This window comes from Felis catus, chromosome B3 (assembly GCF_018350175.1).
Source record: "Felis catus isolate Fca126 chromosome B3, F.catus_Fca126_mat1.0, whole genome shotgun sequence".
Classification (NCBI taxonomy): Eukaryota; Metazoa; Chordata; class Mammalia; order Carnivora; family Felidae; genus Felis; species Felis catus.
In genome coordinates this window covers 16,990,514-17,013,013 of record NC_058373.1, presented here as the reverse complement: position 1 = coordinate 17,013,013, position 22,500 = coordinate 16,990,514, and the positions used below count along the sequence as shown (strand labels likewise).

Below are 22,500 nucleotides of genomic sequence, written 5' to 3'. Positions count from 1 at the left end.
CTTCTCATTGGAAAAGGGCAACATCGTTGAAATTAAAAGTATAAGAATTTATTTCTTGACTCATTTCTGTTCCATTGATACACATGCCTGTCCTTACACCTGTATACCACTGACTTGGTTGCCTTAATTTTATAAGAAACCTTGAAATTGGGTAGTGTAAAATCTCCAACTTTGCTCTTTTTCAAAACTGGATTGCTTATTGTAGAGACTTTGCATTTCATGTCAGTTTTAGTATCAGCTTGCCAATGTCGACAAAAATGCCTGCTGGGATTTTGATAGGACTGGTGTCGAACTTACAGATCAGTTTGGGAAGAACTGCCATCTTAACAGTATTGAGTCATCCAATCCATGAACATGGTATTTCCCCACTTATTACCTTTTCTTTAATTTCCCTTAACCATGTTTTGTAGTTTTTCAGTATTCAAGGCTTATGTTCCTTTCATTAAATATATCCCTAAATATTGACTCTTTTTTTTTTTTTAATGTTTTTATTTTTGAGACAGAGAGAGACAGAGCATGAGCAGGGGAGGGGAAGAGAGAGAGGGAGACACAGAATCCGAAGCAGGCTCCAGGCCCTGAGCTGTCAGCACAGAGCCTGATGCAGGGCTCGAACTCACAGACCGTGAGATCGTGACCTGAGCCGAAGTCGGAGGCTCAACTGACTGAGCCACCCAGGCGCCCCAATATTGACTCTTTTTTTTTTTTTTAAAAGGAATTGTATCTTTATGTAATTTTAATGTTTCTCAGCTTTGGAAGACTACCATTTGGGGAATGTTGTTCTCCTCAATATAAAAGTTTGCAACTGCAGAATTCCAACCTAAGTTTGTACTGTCATTTCAGGAACATTGAGGGTGAAATTCAAATACTTTACACTTAACCATCCCAAGTGAATTGGGTGGTGTTGATCACTGGCCTCAGATTACTTCTTCATTCATTTTTGGCACAAAATCAACTGTTCAGCTCACCATTCTTTTGGATGACAGTTTTGCTGAGGCTCAGCTGGGTGGGGTGGGTGGTAGGTGGCTCTGCTCCATGGGACTGGCTAGATGTTTGCTGGGACTACAAGGGTGCCCAGGCCATGTTTCTGTTATGGTGGCAGGCTAGTCCAGTTGTGTTCTTAGAGTGAGTAGCAGGGATCTGAGAAAGAATAGTAGAGGGGCACTGGACCCCATGAAGCCAGGCCCCATTTTTGATGGGAGGTGCTTCAGAATCACATGTAATGTGATGTGGATATAGGAAGGGGAATAATTGTGCTCATTTTTTGCAAGCAGTTCACTACAGTAGCATGTATCCCTGCAACTCAGTCTGGCTGATCAGAATCGGAGTCAGTTTTTTCGCTTGGGAAATTACCCACCATCTGATTCTTGACAGGGACAAAAACTTCTTCCAATAGGAGCTGAATATGCTCCATACTTCTTTTCCTGGGTTTTCGTGCATCTAGGGTGCAGGCATTTGTACGTTTGGAAGTAAGACAGGTGATGTAGTAGGCTCTGTGTAGCATTGATTTTCTGGTTAGGGTGACAACGCAGGTGAACTTGCAAGGCCAAGGCCAAGTGCCTTTTGCAGAAACAGCAACTGTGCTGGTATTGGTGCTGGTTGCAGTGAAGTTCAGTTCAGGGTGGAAAGGTGGGAAGGGTGCCAACTGTGGCCCCGCTTGCTCTGCTATAGCAAGGTCACTGATGTTGTAGGGGAGGCAGGACTTAGTCTGCTTGGGGTAAATGCACATTGTCTTTTTTTTTTTTTTAATCTTCATTTTTAAGAGAGAGAGAGCAAGCAGGGGAGGAATAGAGAGAGAGGGAGACACAGAATCTGAAGCAGGCTCCAGGCTCGGAGCTGTTAGCACAGAGCCCGACGTGGGGCTCCAACTCACAGACCGTGAGATCATGACCTGAGCTGAAGTCGGATGCATAACAACTGAGCCACCCAGGTGCCCCTAAATGCACTCTGTCTTAATTGGATACGATGACTGCTTATTAGAGTTACTGAAACAAGTCCATGCCCTAGAGATGTGTTGGGTGGGTCTCCCAGCCCATATCCCTTGGGTTCACGGAAAACCTTGATGTCCAGATGCCCCTCATTGGCTTCCAGTGTCTCTGTGAACTCTGCACAGCGTGGGCGGCATCTGAGGGTCTTGGGTGCGTGAATGGCACATGCACCTGCATTTGCTTTTCATTTCGGTACAGCAGTCTGGGGGCTGCACTCCTCGTGATCAATAACATGTGGGCTGGTCAGTCGGTTGGAGAACTGGTGGTTTGGGATGATCTGCTCTTTTGTCTTAGTGATGTGAGCCCTTCTAGGTGGTACCAGTGACCCGGCTGTGTGGGAGTCCCGCAGGGCCCTGGCAGCTTGGTGCAAGCCTGGGACGGTGCCTGTCTCTTCCTTTCCCTGCAGGCAGCCTGTGTGGTGATGGCCCGGGTGCATGCTACCTGCTCCCTGTCTTCGACACCGTGTTTGTCAGGAGGACTTACCGCCGCCAGGGCCTGGGCACGGCCATGCTGCAGGACTTCTGTGAGACGTTCCGTGAGGACGAGGCTCTGGGCGTCAGTTGGCCGATTTCTCCCGCCATGTTCAAAGGTAAACCCGCTTTGTGTCAGGCGGAAACGTATGGGCAACGGTGATGGATAACACATGCGTTCTAGGTGGTTCCGGGGAGGCAGGTTCCTTGACACTCTCTGCGTGTGGGTTTTCTCTTCCTCCTGAGAAATCTCCCGTTGCTTCAGCACAGATGAGACTATGCTGTGGCACTGGGGGGTGAGCCTTTCCCAGCCCTAGAAATAACTGGATTTAGAAACAATAAAAAACACGGCGTCAGAGAGAAGCAGAATCCAGAGAAATGCACCTGCTGGGCACTCAGGGGGCCTTTGCGGTTTCACTTGATGCTTAGAGCCCATGACTTAGTCCTTTCAGCTAGACGCTGAAAGGGAGCCCAGGAGCTTTGTCTGGGAGGGCAGCTGGAGTGCAAAGGCAAGCTCTGACCGCACTGAGCCCCCAAGTACCTCGTAGCTCTTGCTGCAGAAGGCAGTCCCCTTCTTCCATTCTTACCCTACTGAGTCCCCGTACTGGTCAAGGTTCTCCAGAGAAACAGAACCAATAGGGTATACACACACACACACACACACACACACACACACGAGAGATTTATTATAAGGAATTGGCTCACATGGTGTGGAGACTGAGACTCCCAAGATCTGCAGTTAGCAAGCTGGAGACTCAGGAGAGCCGATGGTGTCATAACGGTGCAAATTCTGCCAGGCTCCAGACCCAAGAAAAGCCAACAAAAAGTTTTTGGGTCAAATCCAAAGGCAGCAAAAGACCCATGTCCCAGCTCACCAGACAGGCAGGAGTTCCCTCTTACTTGTGGGAGGGTCAGCCTTTTCCCTCTATATTCAGGCCTTCAACTGATTGGATGAGGCCCACCCACATGAGGGAAGGCAATCTGCTTTACTCAGTCTGTTGATTCAAATGTTCATCTCATCCCAAACACCTTCACGGACACACCCCGAATAATGTCTGACCAAATATCTGGGCACCCCCTGGCTCAGTCAAGTTGACCCTTAAAATGAGCTATCACACTCCCTTTTCACGTTCTGGAAGAGAAATCCTTATATGTATATTTTTTTCAGAGGAAATGAAACAAGCCCTGGTGTTAAACATTACGTTCCAAGTCAGTAAGGGGGGCAGAGTCTGGTGAGCATCTCTCTAGGTTCCCCACACCCCTGCTGTGAAGTACACCCCTTCCACCTTGGGTACTGTTTCACTTCTTGTCATACAGATGTTTCGGGGCCCTTAGTACTGAGTTTCCAGTACCATTATGGTATGGGGAGATCAAGAGATAAGAGAGAAAACGTAGGGAAGGTAAGGAAACTTCTGTTGCTCTAAAGTCCTAAGAAAAGCAGGTGAAAACATATTTTCAAGTAGGTTTAGTCATTTCTTTATATTTCCAAACTCATGGTCTATAATTAAACTCTGAAGAGCCTTGAATTTCTGCAAAGAGCATTCCAGGATTCCTGTACTGTGTTGCTCACTTTGAGGTGTTGCAAAGTTCCAGAACCACATGCCTGTCCTCTCTCTCTCCTAATTTTTGCATCAGCTCCGAGACCTTTGTTTGAGTGCATTGGCCTCTCAATGTGGCCACCTCAGGTTTCCCTGGGGAAGTATCAGTCTCCACGGAGGGGGGAGGGCACCCCAGAGCCAGCACTGCAGGTACCCTTGCAGGGTCTTGTGGGTCGCTGCTCTCCTTTTTTTTTTCTTTCTTTTTTTTAATGTTTATTTATTTTTGAGAGATGCAGAATGCGAGTGGGGGAGGGGCAGAGAGAGAGAGGGAGACACAGAGTCCGAAGCAGGCTCCAGGCTGAGTTGTCAGCACAGATCCTGACGCGGGGCTCGAGCCCACAAACTCTGAGATCATGACCTGAGCCGAAGTTGGATGCCTAACTGGCTGAGTCACCCGGGCACCCCCCCTGCTTTTCCCTTTTCTATCTCTGCCCCATAGAGAAAGAAAATAAGAAGGTGCTGATCTGAAGCACGTGTCGTGTCTTGGGGGTTTGAGCTGCCCAGCTGAGGATGTTGGGGCCTCAGGCTTTTATGTCACCCCTGACTGTACCTGGGCATGTATGTGGACAGGTAGAACATGGAGAAAGAAGCAGCTGGAGGTTCGGGACTGGGTTCAGGTGTGTGCCACCTGCACACTTTACTGACTGGCTTTTTTTTTTTTTAATGTTTTTATTTTTGGGAGACAGAGAGACAGTGAATGAGTGGGGGAGGGGCAGAGAGAGACAGAGACACAGAATCTGAAGCAGGCTCCAGGCTCCGAGCTGTCAGCACAGAGCCCGACGTGGGGCTCAAACTCACGAACGGTGAGATCATGACCTGAGCTGAAGTCAGACACTTAATCGACTGAGCCACCCAGGCGCCCCATGACCAGTAGTATTCCTTCTTGCGTTCAAAGGGCAGGCCAGAGCCCTATGCTTTAAAGCCCTCTTGCAGCTGCGTTTCTCTCCGTGGTGTGAGGAGTCTGTGGGCCCAAGAGTATCGTCCTTCCTGGGTCCAGACCACTCCTTCTAAGGTGACTCAGGGTACCAGGACCCCTGGATTCCTGCCAGTGGCGTGAGGGCCCCAGTGGACTCCATCCTTGGGTCTGCACATAAGGGTGGACCATGCCACCAGTTTGCATATCTTTAGACCCTAGGGACAGGCGTTGGTGGGATGTGGGTGGAGTGTGGGCGTGGTGTTCACATTTGCATTCACAGGCCCCTTGCTGTGTACGTGTGTGGGGCTGGGGTAGAAAGAGAAGCGGGTGGGCCGTCTGTCGGGGGGTGGGGGGGGCAGCTCCCTCAGTATTGCCACATTCTGGTGCAAAACTCCAAGGAGTCCAAGAATTCTAAATTTGAAACTGGCTTTCCCTGTTGTTATGAAGTTATATTTGTCAAGATAGGAGAGCAGAACATTCTATCTAGCACTCTGCTAGTTTGGCTTACACTTTCCGAATACTTAGTTTCACCCTCTGGAGGTTTCCATCTGTGCTGTTGCCCCCGGCTGGGACGTATTAGGGGAGGGCCTGACGGGGTCCCCATGGGCACCTGCGGGACCAGGAGCAGCTGCCCATTTGGCTGGGCTTGGGGCACTGCCCGGAGAAAATTCTCACCCTGTGAATGCAGACATAGAAGTCTTTAAGCCTTGAGGTGACTGGAATCAAGGCATCTGCAGAGGATGAGCTGGAAGTTCTGTGGGAGAGGAGGGCTGGGGAGGCTCAGGATAAGGAGGGACAGTGCCCGAGGAGAGGACAGTGTTGGGGGGATGTTAAGGGCTGATTGGGTCCCCCGAAGTCTTATGTTGAAAGCTTACCCTCCATGTGACTATAGGTGGAGGTGGGGCCTTTAAAGAGGCAATTAGAATTTAATGAGGTCATAGGAGTGGGGCCCTGATCCAATAGATTCTTAAGAAGTGGTTCTTATTTATAAAAGAGGAGCCTGGGACACGGATGGGTGCAGAGGGAAGGTCATGCGATGCCACTGTGGGAAGGCAGCCATCTGCAAGCCTCTGCCCATGCCTGGCCGTGGGACTTCCCGCCCCCACCACGTGAGACAGTGGAAGCCTGTTGTTGGAGCCCCCCAGTGTGTGGTGCTTTGTTATGGTGGCCCCAGCTTAGATGGGTTGGGTGAAAGCGGGAGCACGAGGGGTGACAGCTGAGGAGGCCAAACACTGATGCCCCTGGAGCAGAAACAGAGCAGAGCCAGGGTGGGGCGGGGCCTTGGTTGGAACCGGAAGTGCTCGCCCCTGAGACGCAGAGGGGGCGGGCCTTCCTGGCTCACTCTTGCACATCCTCAGTGTGCAGGAAGTTCCTGTTGGCCCATCCGGAGGAGCGGGGTCGCCTGTGGGAGGTGGAGCCCCCAGGAGCCTGGGGCCAGCGAGGCAGCATCTGGCTGAAGGTTCAACTGCAACAGTCAAGACTTCCAGACCGTGAGTCACAGTGAACAAAGTGCCCTTTGAAGCACAGGTTAATGCATACGGATGGAGTCAGGCCCGGGCAGGTGTTATGTTTATTGTTGCAACAACAGAGGAGGGAGTGAGACCAGGGTGGTGCCTTCTTGTTTATTTCTTTTTTAAAATGTTTATTTATTTTGAGAGAGAGAGGGAGGAAGAGAATCCCAAGCAGGCTGCGCACTATCAGCTCAGAGCCCAGTGTGGGACTTGATCTCACAAATGGTGGGATCAGGACCTGAGCTGATACCGAGTCAGACGCTCAACCGACTGAGCCACCCAGGCGCCTCCGGGGTCGTGGCTTCTTGTCCTTGGTCTACCTTCCTTTCCCGAACGAGCCACATCTTCTGGACTTTGATGAAGATCTCCCCCAATCTAACTAAATCAGAAGCTCCCTGGGACAGAGCGGCTCCCTGTTTATAACTCGAAGGGATCACTGAAACCCAGAAGAGGTCTGCACCAGGTGTGCACCTGGTTAAAAATTGGAAGGCCACACAAGGGTTTACCTTGAAGAGCAAGGCTTCCATGCACCCCCTCCTTCCCTTGGGGGAGATGGCAGGCATACGTAAGTGGTAGCATTGCAGAGACAGCGTTCTGCAAATGAGTACTTTGTCCCGCCCTTTTTATTGGCAGCATAGTAAGCTGCTGTATGGAGGTGTTTATTTGGGCAGTCCCTGTTATAGACAGGCATTGTCTTCAGTTTGAGGTTGTTATAGCACCACGGTGTGTTTGCCGGCAGGGTTTTGATGGAGGGTGTTTTCAAGCAATGAGAACGGGCAGAGGGTCCCAAGGGGAGATGGGGTGGGAAGACCAGATTCACTTGTGTCTGGTTCCCCAAGTTGCTTTTTGACAGTGTGCCTTCCTCCTCTCCCACGTCGGGGATGGATTGCACTCCCCCCGGGATGGATTGCACATTGCTGTTGGTTCTCAGCTCAGTGCTCAGGGAGAGGGCCTTGGAGGGCAGGGCTGAATCCCGGCAAACCCTTTCAGGCTGCAGGTGCTGTGTGTGGGTGGGAGGCTCAGGAGGGTCTAACAGTTTTAAGTTTCACCCGCCAAAGTGAAAGCACTGGCTTTCCTTCCCCGCCCCTGGGGAAGAAAGCTCCTGTCAACATCAAATGCCATTTCCCAGGCTGTAGGTAGCTCATTAGGCCTCCGTGGGCTTTCCACGTGGGTAACTGATTTACGTTAGGTCGTGACAGGGAAGAGCGTCTTGGAGTTTATTGATGATAACAATGATAGGTTTTGCTTTTATGGTGCCTTTCAGCTAGAAGGCTTAATGGATCTCTGCAGATATTAATGGGGTGACCAGGCACCTGGGAAGCAGGCCATGGTAGGGCTGTGACTGTGATCCTAATGAGGCGGTTAAGTGACTTGCCCTGTGGCATCCACAGTTAGAAATGAAAGGGGAGCTTGTCCCGATCCCCATGCACTAAGCTGACCAGCTGCGTGGGTTTATCAAGAAACGTCACAAATGAGCCTGCAGCTCCCACGTGGACTTGGCCTTTGTGTCTTGGATGTTGCAGCTCCTTGGCTGGGAATGAAGGAAAAAAAAAAAGTGTTGCATATCAGAATGTGGAAATAATGTGGAAATTGCACAGGCTGGAGGGGGGTAAGCAGTGGGAGAACGTGTTCGCATAATTGGGGAGACTGCTTCCCTCGGAGGAGAATTCCGCTGGGGTTATTTCAAGAGCTGAGAGTTGGTGTGGTCTGGTCACAGGAAACTGAGCTGGAAGTCAGATGCCAGACCTGTCACTTTAACTCACTGTGAGATTTGCCAACTCTCTCTTTAAAACAGCAAATGAGGGAACTTGCATGGGGAATGTTCCAGAAGCATGCTTGGAGTCCTTTGAAGGAAGAAGGGTCATCGTTATGATCAGGATATAATTAGATAATTAAAACTATATAATTAAAAAAATGCTAAATTATGATCTTTTCACTCCCTGTATAAATCATGGCTAGTTCCCAGTTTCACCCACAACTTCTGTGTCCCCCCAGGGCCAGCAGTCAGGATTTTAATTCAGTCAGGAAGGTTTTTCAGCCAGCCAGCTTCATCTTGTAACAATTTTGTCAGCATTGACATTTCAGGTTTTTTCCAGGTTGGTGAGTGGGGGGCTGCAAATGCAATCACAGATTAGCCCAGATGCTCTGCATTTTCTCAGTTTACAGTCTGTCTGCCTTCATGGAAATCTGTGTTAGCCCATTAGGTTTTCCCACAGGTCACCCCACAGTGCAGGTTCTGGAATCTTCTTTTGCCTGGAAATGTCACACAGCCATTTAATTTAATTTTAGTTTTTAACCAGCCCGCTATTCTTAGAGTTGCTTTCTTGAATTGTTCTGCTTTTCAAGTTCTATCTTTTGTTTCTTTATTTCTGGCTGTTATTTTGGAGGGCTCCTGCAGTTTCATGCGCTGTAGCTGTAGCGGTAGAACTGTAAGCAAGAAGCCCGGGGGAGCCAATTGTTTTTTACATTCTAAGTAAGGCATGGACGTTTTACAATGTTCCAAAGGGAAATTAACTTGTGCTCCTTTCCAGGGTTTCAAAATCTATTTTTTGAAGCCGCGTCATTTATGGACGAGGTCTTTTAAAGTTTGCACGATCTTGCCTGTTGATAACATCTGTGGCTTATAATGGCCCTGAAAATATTTACAGCGTTTTCAGAACTTTTGAGAGAAAGGAGTTTGTGGGAATTTTTTTTTTTTCCTTCCTACACTCAGTTACATATGAAGCCTTTGAAACTTGACCAATAGGATCATAATTCTGTCTGGTGTGACTTCTCGGTTAGCTTGCACATGCCTTAAGTTTCTTTACTGGAGGAGATGAAATTGAATCCTCCAGCAGTTGAGTGTTCTTTTACAAAAATGTGGCTGGAGGCAGGAAATAATTGCACACAGCTTTAAAAATCATTGTTTTCATTGTTTAGGTTATAGTGTTGCTTTCTTCCCAGGTGAGTTTTTAATAGATTCAATTGTTATCCACAGGGAAAAGAATTTTATTCACATTTAATTTTTTAATTTTTTTTATGTTTTTATTTTATTTTTGAGAAAGAGACAGTGTGAGTGGGGGAGGGGCAGAGAGAGAGGGAGACACAGAATCCGAAGCAGGCTCCAGGCTCTGAGCTGTCGGCACAGAGCCCGACGCAGGGATCGAACTCACAGACTGTGAGATCATGACCTGAACTGAAGTCAGATGCTCAACGGATTGAACCGCTACATTTAATTTTTAAAGCTATGGTGTATGTATATAAAAAGATGTGAATGAACTCTGAGCTGGGGCCGGGGGCGGGCGGGCAGGGTCCTTTTTCTAAAAATCTGATGCTTGCAGCTTTGAGCTTGCCTCAGCTTTTTTTGGTGAGTTGGACATGACATAGTGTGGTAGTTACAGCAATTTGGCGGCGTGAGCTCTGGTGGGAAGTGCATAGCAGTACCATCATCCTGGATGGGTTTTTCCTAATGCTGCTCTTTGAAAGGTTGTGTGGCTCCCTCTAGCGGCCATTGTCACCTACTGCGTCCCATATGGTAGTAACTCCTGGATGGTAACTTACTGTGACCTACCTGTGTGGTTGCTTCTCGGATTCTTATCCTCGTGCTTCCAAATTAGAGCATTCATTTTTTTTTTTTAACATTTATTTATTTTTGAGACAGGGAGAGTCGGAGCATGAACGGAGAGGGTCAGAGAGAGGGAGACACAGAATCTGAAACAGGCTCCAGGCTCTGAGCGCTCAGCACAGAGCCCGACGCAGGGCTCGAACTCACGGACCGCGAGATCATGACCCAAGCTGAAGCTGGGCGCTCAACTGACTGAGCCACCCAGGCGCCCCTAGAGCATTCATTTTTAAAAATTATTGAACTGTTGTTGGTTAGGAGTAAAATACAAGTAAACATTTGATAGTTACCAAGCACGCTTTAGTCTGTAACGCATAAAAAGATAGTTTCACACATCAGGAAGTGTAGAATATACTGAGTTGTCTGCTTCATTCTCTGATCCATTCATTCATGCATTCTCATTCATTCATTCACTCATTCATTCATTCAGTAGATTACTCTAATGGAGGATCTCCCAGTGCCAGGCCACTGGTTGAGGTGATAAGGATATAGTAGTGAATAAGGCTGAGTCTCTGAACTCATTTATGAGCTTACTTTTGCAAAGAGAAGTACATGAGGAATCATTACTGCATTATATAGAAACTCCCAAGGGAGCCCTGAAGTACTCTGGTGTTTTTCACTGCTTAGGATTCAATTTTGCCAAACCAAAGTTGGCTAATTTATAAAGTCTGTAAATAAACTTTAAAATTTACCTGTATAGGTAACGTTTCAATAATGTATTTATTTTTATTTGAAAAAATGTGTTTCGTTTGCATTTTCAGCTCAACTGGAAAACTATTTTCTTCCTAAAGCATCTGAGTGCCCCCCCCTCCCCATCACATACCTCTACGTATGGATTTTGGGATGTAGGAAGTACACAGTGGGACAGCAAAGTTATCCTTTCCAAGTTTGGTCTGATTTGGAAAGGGGGAGGAGGGCTGAATTAACAAGGGTGATTATGGGTTCTCTTGTGAGTAACAATTCCAGCGAGCAAAGAGAAGGGCCTAGGAATAGCTCTGCAAGCCTAACTCCGTTTAATGTCCAGATAATTGGAAGAAAGAATTCCAGCTCAGAAATGCTTGGGCGCCTGGGTGGCTCAGTCGGTTAAGCATCCGACTTCAGGTCACGATCTCACGGTCCGTGAGTTCGAGCCCCGCGTCGGGCTCTGGGCTGATGGCTCAGAGCCTGGAGCCTGCTTCCGATTCTGTGTCTCCCTCTCTCTCTGTCCCTCCCCCGTTCATGCTCTGTCTCTCTCTGTCCCAAAAATAAATAAACGTTAAAAAAAAAAATTAAAAAAAAAAAAAAAGAAATGCTTGAGTAGTGCCTACGGCTGTACTCCCAATCTCTGATCTTGGAAGCTAAGCAGGGAAGGGCCTGCTTAGTACCTGGATGGGAGACATGCTTGAGTAGAACCATTGCTTCATGTCTCCCCAAACCTGGCAAGTTTCCCTTTTCTCCAGAAGGCACTGTAGCAGGTGTCACAGTGAAGGTCATGAGGATAGAATTGGGTCGTGGTGATCAGTACTTTTGGAAGGGTCTCTGCTGTACTGTTAATCTTTTGATTGTCTGCTCCCTCGGGGCCACCTCCATTTGCTTATGCCACTCTCTTGCTTGGGGAGGGCAGCACATCCAGGAAGTTCCCAGGAGGACGTGAGCAGTTGTGGGCGGACTTCTCCAGATGATGGACCCAGAATGTCTGGTCGTGAAGGAGGCAAGAAGGTACGGTGGTGAATGTGTCATTCTGGGAATGTGTCTTGTTTTCTTAGCAATCACGTTGTGCTTGTTTAGCGAAGCTCTGAACCCACGAGGCCTCTCCCTCACCACCTTGGCTGTGGGCTTCTCCATGGCAGCGGGCTGTTGATTCACACTCGGAGTCTCTGTGCTGCGGCATGAGGCGAGGCCTTCGTAATTAGACTCTTCACGGTGCTCTTCTCTGAGCTGCACAAGCTCTAACGAAGCCAGAACTAAACAGAGAACACGTGGCAATCAGCATCACCCTGCTCTGTGAAGGAAGTATTGGAAAATCTGAATTTCACATTCTGCCATGGACCAGTGTCTTTCAAGCGGAGCAAATGTGGGGACAAATTTCTTTCTTTCCCCCTCCACGCCTCCAAGCCCAGATGCTGCAAAATGGAATATGGCATTAGGTCATTGTGGAGCCCAGAGTGATGAGAGAATAGACCCACCGACAAGGATGGCTGCTAAGTATTTCTTAGTGGTCCACCTTAGTGGTCTGCTTTGAAGCGATGTGATTCCATGAGGCATCTTCCCGAAGCCAAGACAGACATCGGGCGGTATAAGATAGTTCTGATAACGCCCCTTCTCGGCCACAGAAGGGTGTTTGCTCTTGAATTCCTGAAGAATTATTAATGATTTTAAGCTCCCAAACTGAACAGTTGCAACTTGTGGGCAGTACTGATTATTTTGGAAAGTAGATGATACGGGGATAGAAGACGCGACACCAAAGGCATGATCTATCCCAGTAAGTGCTGGATTGTTTCAGAAAAGCGGGCGGAGGAGGGGGCTTTCATTTTCCTTGGTTTGCAATGGAAAATTTGGCTCACTGACGATTCTACCAGGCCACCGAACTGACAGTATTGTGCTTTGCCTCTTTGCGGATCCCTGACTTTGCATTTAAACCTCGAAGGCCTTTGGAGGAAGCAGGAGGTGTTCAGTGTGACGTCCCGCCCGTGGGCAGGCATCTTGGGAGGTCCACGTGCTCAAGCATAAGGGTGCCACCTTTTAAAGTAGTGCTTCTCGCTTTGCCCTTTCTCAGATCTCCATGGGCTGGGCTCTTCAGTTCCCTTCAGGAAGTATGTTCCCATCAGTAAATACGTGTCCAGAGCATCTTAAGAACAAAATACAGTGTCCCTGTGGCTGGCTGGGGTGTTGGAACCCGGCTCAGCCGTTCTGAATCTGAGCACGCAGTGAGTGCAGGGGCCCGGCCAGGACACTGCGGGCTTGTTCCAGCCAGCATTGGAGAGCTTTGTTGATTCTTTCTTTCTTTTTTTCCTGATTCAGGAGAGGACCAGCAGAGAACGGGAACAGACAAAGAGTGATGAAGACTGCGGAGTGGGAGAAGAAGCAGGGCGGCTTGGGCGAGCCTGTGGGGCCGAGCCGGCCAGGAAGGAAGCCAAGAGGACCGTGCTGGATGCAGGACTGGCCTGGGAGTCCCAGAAGAAGCACGTGCGGCCCAGCTCCTAACTCCCAGACGCCATCCTGACTCTTGTTGAGGGGCCTGTCTGGGCCCCAGGGGCCACGGGTGTGAGAGCTGCCCCTGTCACTCCATGCTCCTGTGGCCGGGAGCTGGCTTCTGTCCCTGCTGTGTTCTCCTTCGAGGAGAGGGTGACCGCACAGACCTTGACTACCTCAGGCTTGTATTGTGGGCCCAGGTGATAGAAAGCCTGAGAAAGTGCTGCGTTCCTCAAGCACAAAGATCTAAAGAGGTACAGGTAGTTATTTTCCCAAGCTCGAATTTCAGAAGCTCGTTTGTTTAACCTAGTGTAGTTTCTGTTACTCGGGCGGGGGGGGGGGGGGGGAGGTTGTAAAGATCTCACTGGAACCACACACATGTGCCTCTTTCTTGAAGCTCAGAGAAGAGCCATGCCCGTTCCAGCCTGCACTGCAGAGATCTGTTTCAGGTTTGCCCATGCCAGCCCAGATGTCACCGTGAGACCACAGACACTAGAAGGGTTTCTAGGGAGGCACATTTCTTTTCCAGAGAAACTTCAGCCACATCAGAAGCTCCCCGAGGGCAGTGGCCGGGATTGGCTGGTGCAAACCATCCATGGGTCCCTCGCTCACATCTGGCCTCGCATACAGGAGGCACTTAGAGCAGGCTCCAGGCGGGTGTCAGGATCTCAGCCATGGCCTGATTCAGAGGGGAAGCCACTGGAGGGGGCTCTGGGCTGATGGCTCTTCCAGTGTATTGGTGCCTGGAGGGAAAAGGCCCACACTGGTAAAGGTGAGTCTAAAGGTACCAGCCAACCCCCAGTGTGACAGTGGCCGCCTCGGCTACCTACACAGCCCTGCTTGGGGCGTGTGCTCGACCGCTGTTAGGGCTTCTGAGCTGAACCAAGGGACCCCCTGCCCATAAGAGCCCAGTGAGGACAGGAGAAGCAGGCCTTCCACGGGGTAAGGCGTGGTCCAGGCTGCTTCATGAGGCCCCAGAGCCTGCTCCCTGAAAGCTGCGGCGGGGGTTTCTCTGCAGCTGGCGTAGCCTCACTGATGTTCAGTAGGATTCTAACCAGAGGAAGCTGGCTGAGTCGTCTTGGGGCAGGCAATGCGGTCCTGGCTCCTGCTTCCGTGTGAATGCAGACCTGATCTTATCCCTGGGGACACCCCTCTGGGGCTCTGTCACTATCTTTGGAGCATCCAGGCCTGTCACAGAGGGTCCTGATGACTCTGCTCCCATCTCTGGGCACGCCTACCTTGCGTTCTGTATCCCAGCTGCCTGGGCTTTCCCATCAGACGCACCTGTGCCCTTGCTTCAAGGTCAGCGCTCATGCACTTGTTCTGCCATGGGCGTGTGCCTTTTCCTCCCTCCCTCTGTCCTTCTGTCTTTCTCTCTGCCCTCCTTTTTCTCTTTCACTCTCCCTCCTCCCCTCCTCCCTCTCTGTCACTCTCCCTTCCCTACCCCTCTTATGCGTGCGTGCACACACACACACACACACACACACACACAGCTTGTCAATCAGTCTGATTCCTACTCGTACATCTAGTCTCAGATGTCCCTTCCTGACCACCTCCTTCTTCCCTTCCTACATGTTCTCACAACACCGGGCACTCAGCTGTGAGCCCCATGAGTCGCCACCAGGGTCAGCCCTGGGTCTGCTCAGTTGCTGCTTGTGTCCCCAGCGCCAGTGTAGAGGCAGTCCTCAACTGCATGGGGAATGAACGGTAATAGATCACCTCAAGGGTGAGGGGTGACAGCTTCCTTCTGTTCATCTGTTGCTAGACTCTGGAGATGGATGGAAGAACAGGTTTAGCTTTTTAGGGGTGTAGTAAATTCCTATCCTGGAGACTGGGTTTAGGGAGGAGACCAGCACCAGATACTCACTGCTGTTTCCCTAAGTGGACAGAGGGCACATATGATGGGACCTCTGTTAATTATTTATTCATCCATCTGTGTGTTCATCTACCCATCTGTCCGTCTTTTCCTCTACCTGTTGGCCCATCTGTCTATTTACCTACCCACTTGTCTCCATCCATCAGTCCACATTTGTCCATCCATCTGTCCATCCACTCAGCTGTCCATCTGTCCACATTTGTCCACCCACTCGTCTGGCCATGTTTGTCCTTCCATTCATTTATCCATCCACCCACCTGTCTGTTCATCTGTCCTGATACCCATCCATCCATCTGTCCATCCTGTTTGTCCGTCCATCCAACTGTCTATCCACGCACCTGTCTGCCCACATCTGTCCATTTGTGTATCCCTCTACTCATCCATCCATCCTGTTGTACAACCGATATCCAGGGGGTATGTGTGTAGTTGAGTCAGTTAAGCGTTCAACTCTTGATTTCAGCTCAGGTCAAGAACTTTCCATTTGTGAGATTGAGCCCCGCATCAGGCTGTGTTGCTGACAGTGCAGAGCCTGCTTGGGATTCTCTCTCTTTCTCTCTCTCTCTCTTTCTCTCTCTCTCTCTCTCTCTCCCTCCCTCCCCCTCCCCCATGCGTGTGCATGCATGTGTGCGTACTCTATCTGAAAATAAATAAATTTTAAAAACCCTGGATATTTAACATGTTTGCTCAGGGCCAAGCTCTGTGCTGGGCAATGGGGGTAGGTATATAGATAAGTGAAATGTGATTACTGGACTCAAGGAAACTGGTCTCTCTGGAAGGGTGTCTTCTAGAGTGTTCCCTGGAGTTGTTTGTCTTACACCCATTAGAAAGAGGGAAGAGTCCAGTGGAAAGAAATAGAGTGTAGAGCTCCATATGGAGACTGCATGAAGTCCCCAGTGCATGTGGACTCTGTGTGAAGGAGGCACGGACCATAAAAGTGGACTTGCAGTGGAATCTGCGGCCAAGGGGGTGCTCTGTGTGTGGTGGCAGGCATGGCCTTTTTAACATGTGACACAATGGGTGCTGTGAACTTGACACCGTTTGGCATGAATGGCTGGTGCTTTGTGTTTACCTGGAAATGAACTGATGAAAATGTCTCAGGGGTTTGTTGAAGTTACTGTTCAATAAAAACATCCTCCCAAGGGAGAAGAACTGATGTGTTGGTGTAGTTCATTTAAAGATGTTAAAAAAAAAACACAAAAAAGCAACCCTGCAGAGTTAGAAGGAAACACACTGGGGCTCTGAGCAACCCCCTCTCTGGCCAGTGACACAGTTGGGTTAGGTCGGGCTGTGTGCAGGGTTTCCTTCCACATAGCTTGTATGAGGAATGTCCGTAAAGTGTGTGTGTGTGTGTGTGTGTGTGCTGTGTTGTTTTTGTTACAAACCATAAAATTAATTTCATTCGAAGTATATAATTCCTTTTTTTTAAGTATATTTGCAGAGTTGTGCAATCAGCGCTCAGTCAGTACCCCAAAAAGAAACCCCGCACCTATTAGCAGTCTCTCCCTTTCCACCCCATCCCCCCCCAGCCTTAGGCAACCACAAATCTACTTTCTCTCTCTTTAGATTTGCCTGTTCGGGACATGTCCTACAGGTGGAATTATGTGTGGTCATTTCCATCTGGCTTCTTTCACTTGATGTAACATTTTTAAAATTCATCCACAGTGTAGCACGCATCACTACTTTATTCCTTTTTATAGCTGAATAACATTCCGTTGTATGGATACACCACATTTTATTTATTCATATAACAATGAATGCATTTTTAGATCGATTTCTTGGCTATTGTCAGTAATGCTGCTATGACCTCATTCATGGCACAATTTTTATGTGGACATGTTATTCAGTTCCCTTGGGTATATACCCCAGAGTGGAGTTTCTGGGTCAGAAGGTAACCTATTTTTTTTTTTTTTTTTAATAAATGGGTTTCATCTGCTTTGTTTTTCATTCGGATGAATTAGCGTGTTTATTTTATTTTTTTTTAATTTTTTTCAACGTTTTTATTTATTTTTGGGACAGAGAGAGACAGAGCATGAATGGGGGAGGGGCAGAGAGAGAGGGAGACACAGAATCGGAAACAGGCTCCAGGCTCCGAGCCATCAGCCCAGAGCCTGACGCGGGGCTCGAACTCACGGACCGCGAGATTGTGACCTGGCTGAAGTCGGACACTTAACTGACTGCGCCACCCAGGCGCCCCAGAAGGTAACCTATTTTTGAGCCATTGCCAAATTGTTTTTTCGAAGGGATGACCCCTTTTGGCATGCCCTCCAGCAGTGTATGAAGGTTCCAGTCTATCCCCATACCAGCCAGCACTGGTTGCTACTCATCTTGTTGACTGCAGCATCCTTCCTAGTGCTTGAGAACTAGCAGGTGTCTCATTGTGGTTTTCGTGTGCATTTCCCTGATGACTAACGATGTGGAACGCCTTTCCACGGGCTTGTTGGCTCTTTGTGTGTCTTCTGTGGAGAAATGTCTACTCAGATCCCTTACCCATTTCTTTACTGGGCTGTCTTTGTTTTATTAAGTTGTAACCGTTCTTTATATATTCTGGATACAAGTCTCTTTTCACATATATCATTTGCAGATATTTTCTCCTATTCTGTGGGTTGTCCGCTTCCTTGATAGTGTCACTGGAGGCACAGCATTTTGGGTTTTTGATGATGCGCAGTTTGTCCACTTTTCTTTGGTTCCTTGTGTATTTGGTGGAGTAGTAATGATTGGGTCTTAAAGTGCACTCCATCTAAAGGGAGTTATTGGGGAGAAAGTTATTTGATTCTACAATGAATACAGCAAAATCCACAAAGCAATCATTAGAAGAAAGCCATCCCTGGATCCCAGGCTCATGCCCTGTGAGAGGGGCATTGCCCTGCAGGTTGCTCCAACCCAAGCTGACCATATGATCCAGAAATTCCGCTTCTGGGTATGTAACCAGGAGAACTGAAGAGATAGGGCCACATAAAAGCTTGTACACACATGTTCAAAGCACCTTATCGATGATAGCCCCAAACTGAAATCATTCCCAAAGCCCATAGATTGGTAGACAGATCAACAAAATGTGGTAAATCCATACAATGGAATATTTAGCTATAAAAAGGAGTAAAGTACTGATGCATGCTACACTGGATAAACCTTAAACACCTTATGCTGGGGCGCCTGGGTGGCTCAATCAGTTGAGCGTCCAACTCTTGGTTTTGGTTCATAGTTCATGGGTTTGAGCCTCGCATCAGGCTGTGTTGCTGACAGTGCAGAGCCTGCTTGGGATTCTCTGTCTCCCCTTTTCTCTTTCCCTCCCCAGCTTGTTCTATCTCTCTCTCTGTCTCTCTCTCTCTCTCTAAAAAATAAGTAATAAACTTAAAAAACACATTATGCTAAGCAGAACAGCAGCAACAACAACAAAACAGATGCAGGGTGGGCAGAGAATGTCGGGAATCCGTGGTCCTATAGAAGCTTGCCTTACGAATGCAGGGTCTAGTCCTGGTGGCGGACGTTCACTGCTGTGTACTGGCTCCTTGAACAAGTTTTCTTTCGGGAAGTGGGGTTTCAGGCTGTATTAGCATCAGATACTTTGTTCCAGGAAGGCTTCGGGAACATGCCCTTTGGGGCGAGGAAGAAACATAAATCCAACTGGGTGGCTACTTGCAGAAACCCTAGGGGCCCCACAGATCACGAGACAGTTTCTAAAACCCCCATTTTCTGTGAGAAGCATTATAAAAGTTTTGATTTTGATTGAGTTCTCTTTCTAGGGAGAGATGGTCAGCAACTGGAGGTTTGGAAGTTAGGTGTGTGGGTTTCCATGTTGAGAAGCTGTGAAATTCCTTGGCCACTTTTATCTTCCACCTCCCGCCATTTTACACAGGGTGCAGAATGTCCCAGTGGCCAGGCAAAAGAAAGATGAGCTGGAAACCACAGTGACACAGTCACGGGTCTGCGAGCCCAGCACCCAACCGGACATTCAGGGGTCTGGGATTCTGTCATTTTCAGTATCTACTGAGACCTTATCAGAAAGAGTAATTTCCTGTAAGAAAGATCCTACAAACGGTGCAGCAACAGAAATGCTTCCCTGAATGTATTCTGCAGGCTTTCTAGAAGGTAACCTCTCCCAACAGTGATGCTGGACAGTGGGCAGATGAGCTGCAGAGCTTGTGACCTTTCATAGCCTTCATTGCCCCCGACTCAAGGCACCCACGCCCCAGTGGGCAGCTCATGGCTGTTGTACAAGGTGGATACTGAGCAGATGGCTCCTTTGGTCTCTGGGTGCTCGACCTCTGTTTGAATTCCATGGAATTGGAGGACGTGCCCTTGGGTGGATGGTGGTTCAGTCTTCCTGGCTCCGTGTGAATTGCAGGAATAGGCTTGGTTGTTGTTCCTACTTGGCTCTACACTTGCCTGATTTGGCAGATGTTTGCTGGATTCTTAGCTTACCAACAGAAGCAGGTAAAAACCACATCGTTTCATATATATATATTTCATATATATATTTCATATATATTTCATATACATATATTTCATATATTTCATATTTCATATATATTTCATATATTTCATATATTTCATATATATTTCATATATATTTCATATATATTTCATATATTTCATATATATTTCATATATATATTTCATATATATATTTCATATATATTTCATATACATATATTTCATATATTTCATATTTCATATATATTTCATATATTTCATATATTTCATATATATTTCATATATATTTCATATATATATTTCATATATTTCATATATATTTCATATATTTCATATATATATTTCATATATATTTCATATATTTCATATATTTCATATATATATTTCATATATTTCATATATATTTCATATATTTCATATATATTTCATATATATATTTCATATATATGTTTCAAAAAATATATATGTTCAAAATATACATATATATTTATATATATATATATATAGGAGATATACATATATATATCTCCAAACGTGTGTATTATGTTTGTAAAGTAATTTAGAACATTTGTATAAATTAAATCTACATAAGCTACATAAGGAACTATAAGGAATATGCTTTTCATTTTTCAGAGAGAGAGCACGAGCAGGGGAGAGGGGCAGAGAGAGAGAGAGGGAGAATATCAAGCAGGCTCCATGCTCCGTGCAGAGCCCGATGTGGAGCTGCATCCCAGGACCCCGGGATCATGACCTGAGTCGAAATCAAGAGTCACATGCCTAACTGACTCAAACACCCAGGCACCCCATAAGGAACATACTTAAAGGTACCGCTGTAGGTAGAACGCGGGCCTTTTCCGTGCTCCCTCCATGGGCATTCGTTTCTGGGGCTTCCCAGGGCAGGGCCTTGGTGAGGACGGGACGTCACCTCTTGGCTTGGGTCTGTCCTGCCCACACTGGCAGCAGCTCACGTGTACAGTTGTCCTGTCAGAGTGCCTGGTCTCAGACGCCCAGCTGCGTGGGCACCACGGGCCGCACTGGCAGCCTTCCACACCCGACTCCTGCCCTGCGGCCCCGCAGGCATCTGTGGGTGCTGCCTCGGGTCCCCCCTGCCCGGGACGAGATGCTGCAGCCTGCAGATTTCCTTGTGATCTGTGCCTTGCTGTTTCTGGCCACGTGGGAAACCCCTTGCTTTCCCCTGGGACCCTTGTGGCTTTGCTGTGGGGCGGGCCCTGGCACCCCCTGTGTAACCCCCATAGTCTGGGGCTCAGGCTGCTCTTTGGGGCCTTCCCTGGGAACTCCAGGCCTGGATGGGGCATACCTCCTTTCCACTCTGGAGCCCCCAAATCTGCCTGAGAGTTCCTGCCACCCCCTCCCATCCCACCCCTGCCCCAATGAGACCTCAAAGCCAACGAACCGGTCATTTCTTTTCCGCGTCTTTCAGGGATGCCCTGTGTCCTCACATGTAGCACAGAGCCAGACTCTGAGCATGCGTTGTCAGTGCCTGGCAGAGTCCCGGTCCCCACGCTGTTGCACATCCCATCCCTCAGGGCAGGCTCCTTGGCCGATTCGCACAGTCTTCGAGTCTCCAGGGGGATGTGGGCTGCTGACGATGCACAGCTTGAAATCCCACCGTCAGAAATGTTTGCCTTTGGGGGTGCCTGGTAACCCAGGGGTTTGTGTCCCGAGACTGAAAAGAGCATGGGGCCCGGTTCCAGCCTGGCCCCTCACTGGGGTCTGGGATGGCAGCTTCCTTTCTGGGGAACCTGGGGTCCTCATCAGTGAAATGAAGGCGTGAGTCAAAGTGAGTCTAGGTCTATGAACTGGCAGCTGGAGGGCCCACACCAGTATACAGGTGAGATTTGTCTGGCGACGCAGGGGTTTAGGACGCAGACACAGCTGTCCTTCTCACCATTCGCTGGCTGTGCCACTCGCCAGCTGGAGCCAGTCACGTTTGTACTCCCTTGTGACTGGCTAAATGATGACCCCCCCACCGATGTCCGTGTCAGACTTCCCGGAAGCTGTAACTATATTCCCTCAGGTGGTAAAGGGGACTTCCCAGAGATCTCAGAATGGGAACATTATCCTGGATTACCCGGATGGGCCCCATGTAATCACATGGGCCCTTAAATGAGGGGGGGCAGCGGGAGGTTGGCTACAAAAGACATCATTAGGGGGATGTGCTGTGAGAGAGACTCCACCCACCATCAGAGGTTTCCAGTGTGGAAGAAAGGGCCATGTGCCAGGGGATACAGGCAGCTTCTAGAACCCGGAAGAAGCCAGGAAGCAGATTCTCCCCTTGGAGCCTGAAGGAGGAACACAGTGCTGTGGACACCTTCGTTTTAGCTCCGGGAGACCACTTTCCAGAACCGTATGATAATAAACCGTGCAGTTTTAGGCCATTAAATGCGTGGTTGTTTATTAACAGAGGCAATAGGAACGAGTATACCCCTAGACAGTGGTTCTCTATGGGTGTCGATTGGCCCCCCGGGGGGCATTTGGCCATGTCTGGCGCCATTTTTGGTTGTCACAGTTGGATGAGGAGTGAACTGGTGGGTAGAAGCCAGGGAGGCCACCCGGCATCCTAAAAGGCCGGGGTGGCCCTTGCAACCTCAAGAATTCCCCGGCCTGAAATGTCGCACCAAGGCCGAGAAACCCTGCCCCACACTAACAGATAGATGCCTTTAGCTCTCAAGTCCCGGGTGTCTGCAGACTTGCTCCATCATGGCTTCAGAGCAAGCTGAGAGCTCGGGTCTTGAGACACGGATGGACCACTTTAAACTGCTACTTATGGAGCACTTGTGCTGGCTTAGTTTCTGCACAGAGAGGATTTAAGGAACCCCCGGGACTGTTGGAAACTCCGAGATGAGGACGGGGCTTGCAAGCTGACCCGGCAGAGACCAGGCCAGTGCTTGGGGATGCTTCACATCTCGGGCCTTCCTAC

The 22,500-nt window shown here is 48.6% G+C and overlaps 1 protein-coding gene across 3 annotated transcripts in view; it reads left to right on the top strand.

Moving 5' to 3' along the window:
• The window catches only part of LOC101100212 (protein FAM169B), a 91,733-nt gene extending 75,452 nt beyond the window's left edge, over window positions 1–16,281 (top strand). For 2 of the 3 annotated variants that reach the window (XM_023254964.2, XM_045058872.1), the window contains exons 6-9: window positions 2,392–2,574; window positions 6,328–6,459; window positions 11,685–11,779; window positions 13,082–16,281. In XM_023254964.2, the coding sequence (XP_023110732.2) occupies window positions 2,392–2,574; window positions 6,328–6,459; window positions 11,685–11,779; window positions 13,082–13,264 (593 nt within the window). In that variant the 3' untranslated portion in view covers window positions 13,265–16,281. Of the gene's footprint in view, window positions 1–2,391; window positions 2,575–6,327; window positions 6,460–11,679; window positions 11,780–13,081 lie in introns of all 3 variants that reach the window. The other variant, XR_002742821.2, reaches the window with a different exon arrangement.
• The last annotated feature ends 6,219 nt before the right edge of the window (window positions 16,282–22,500 follow it).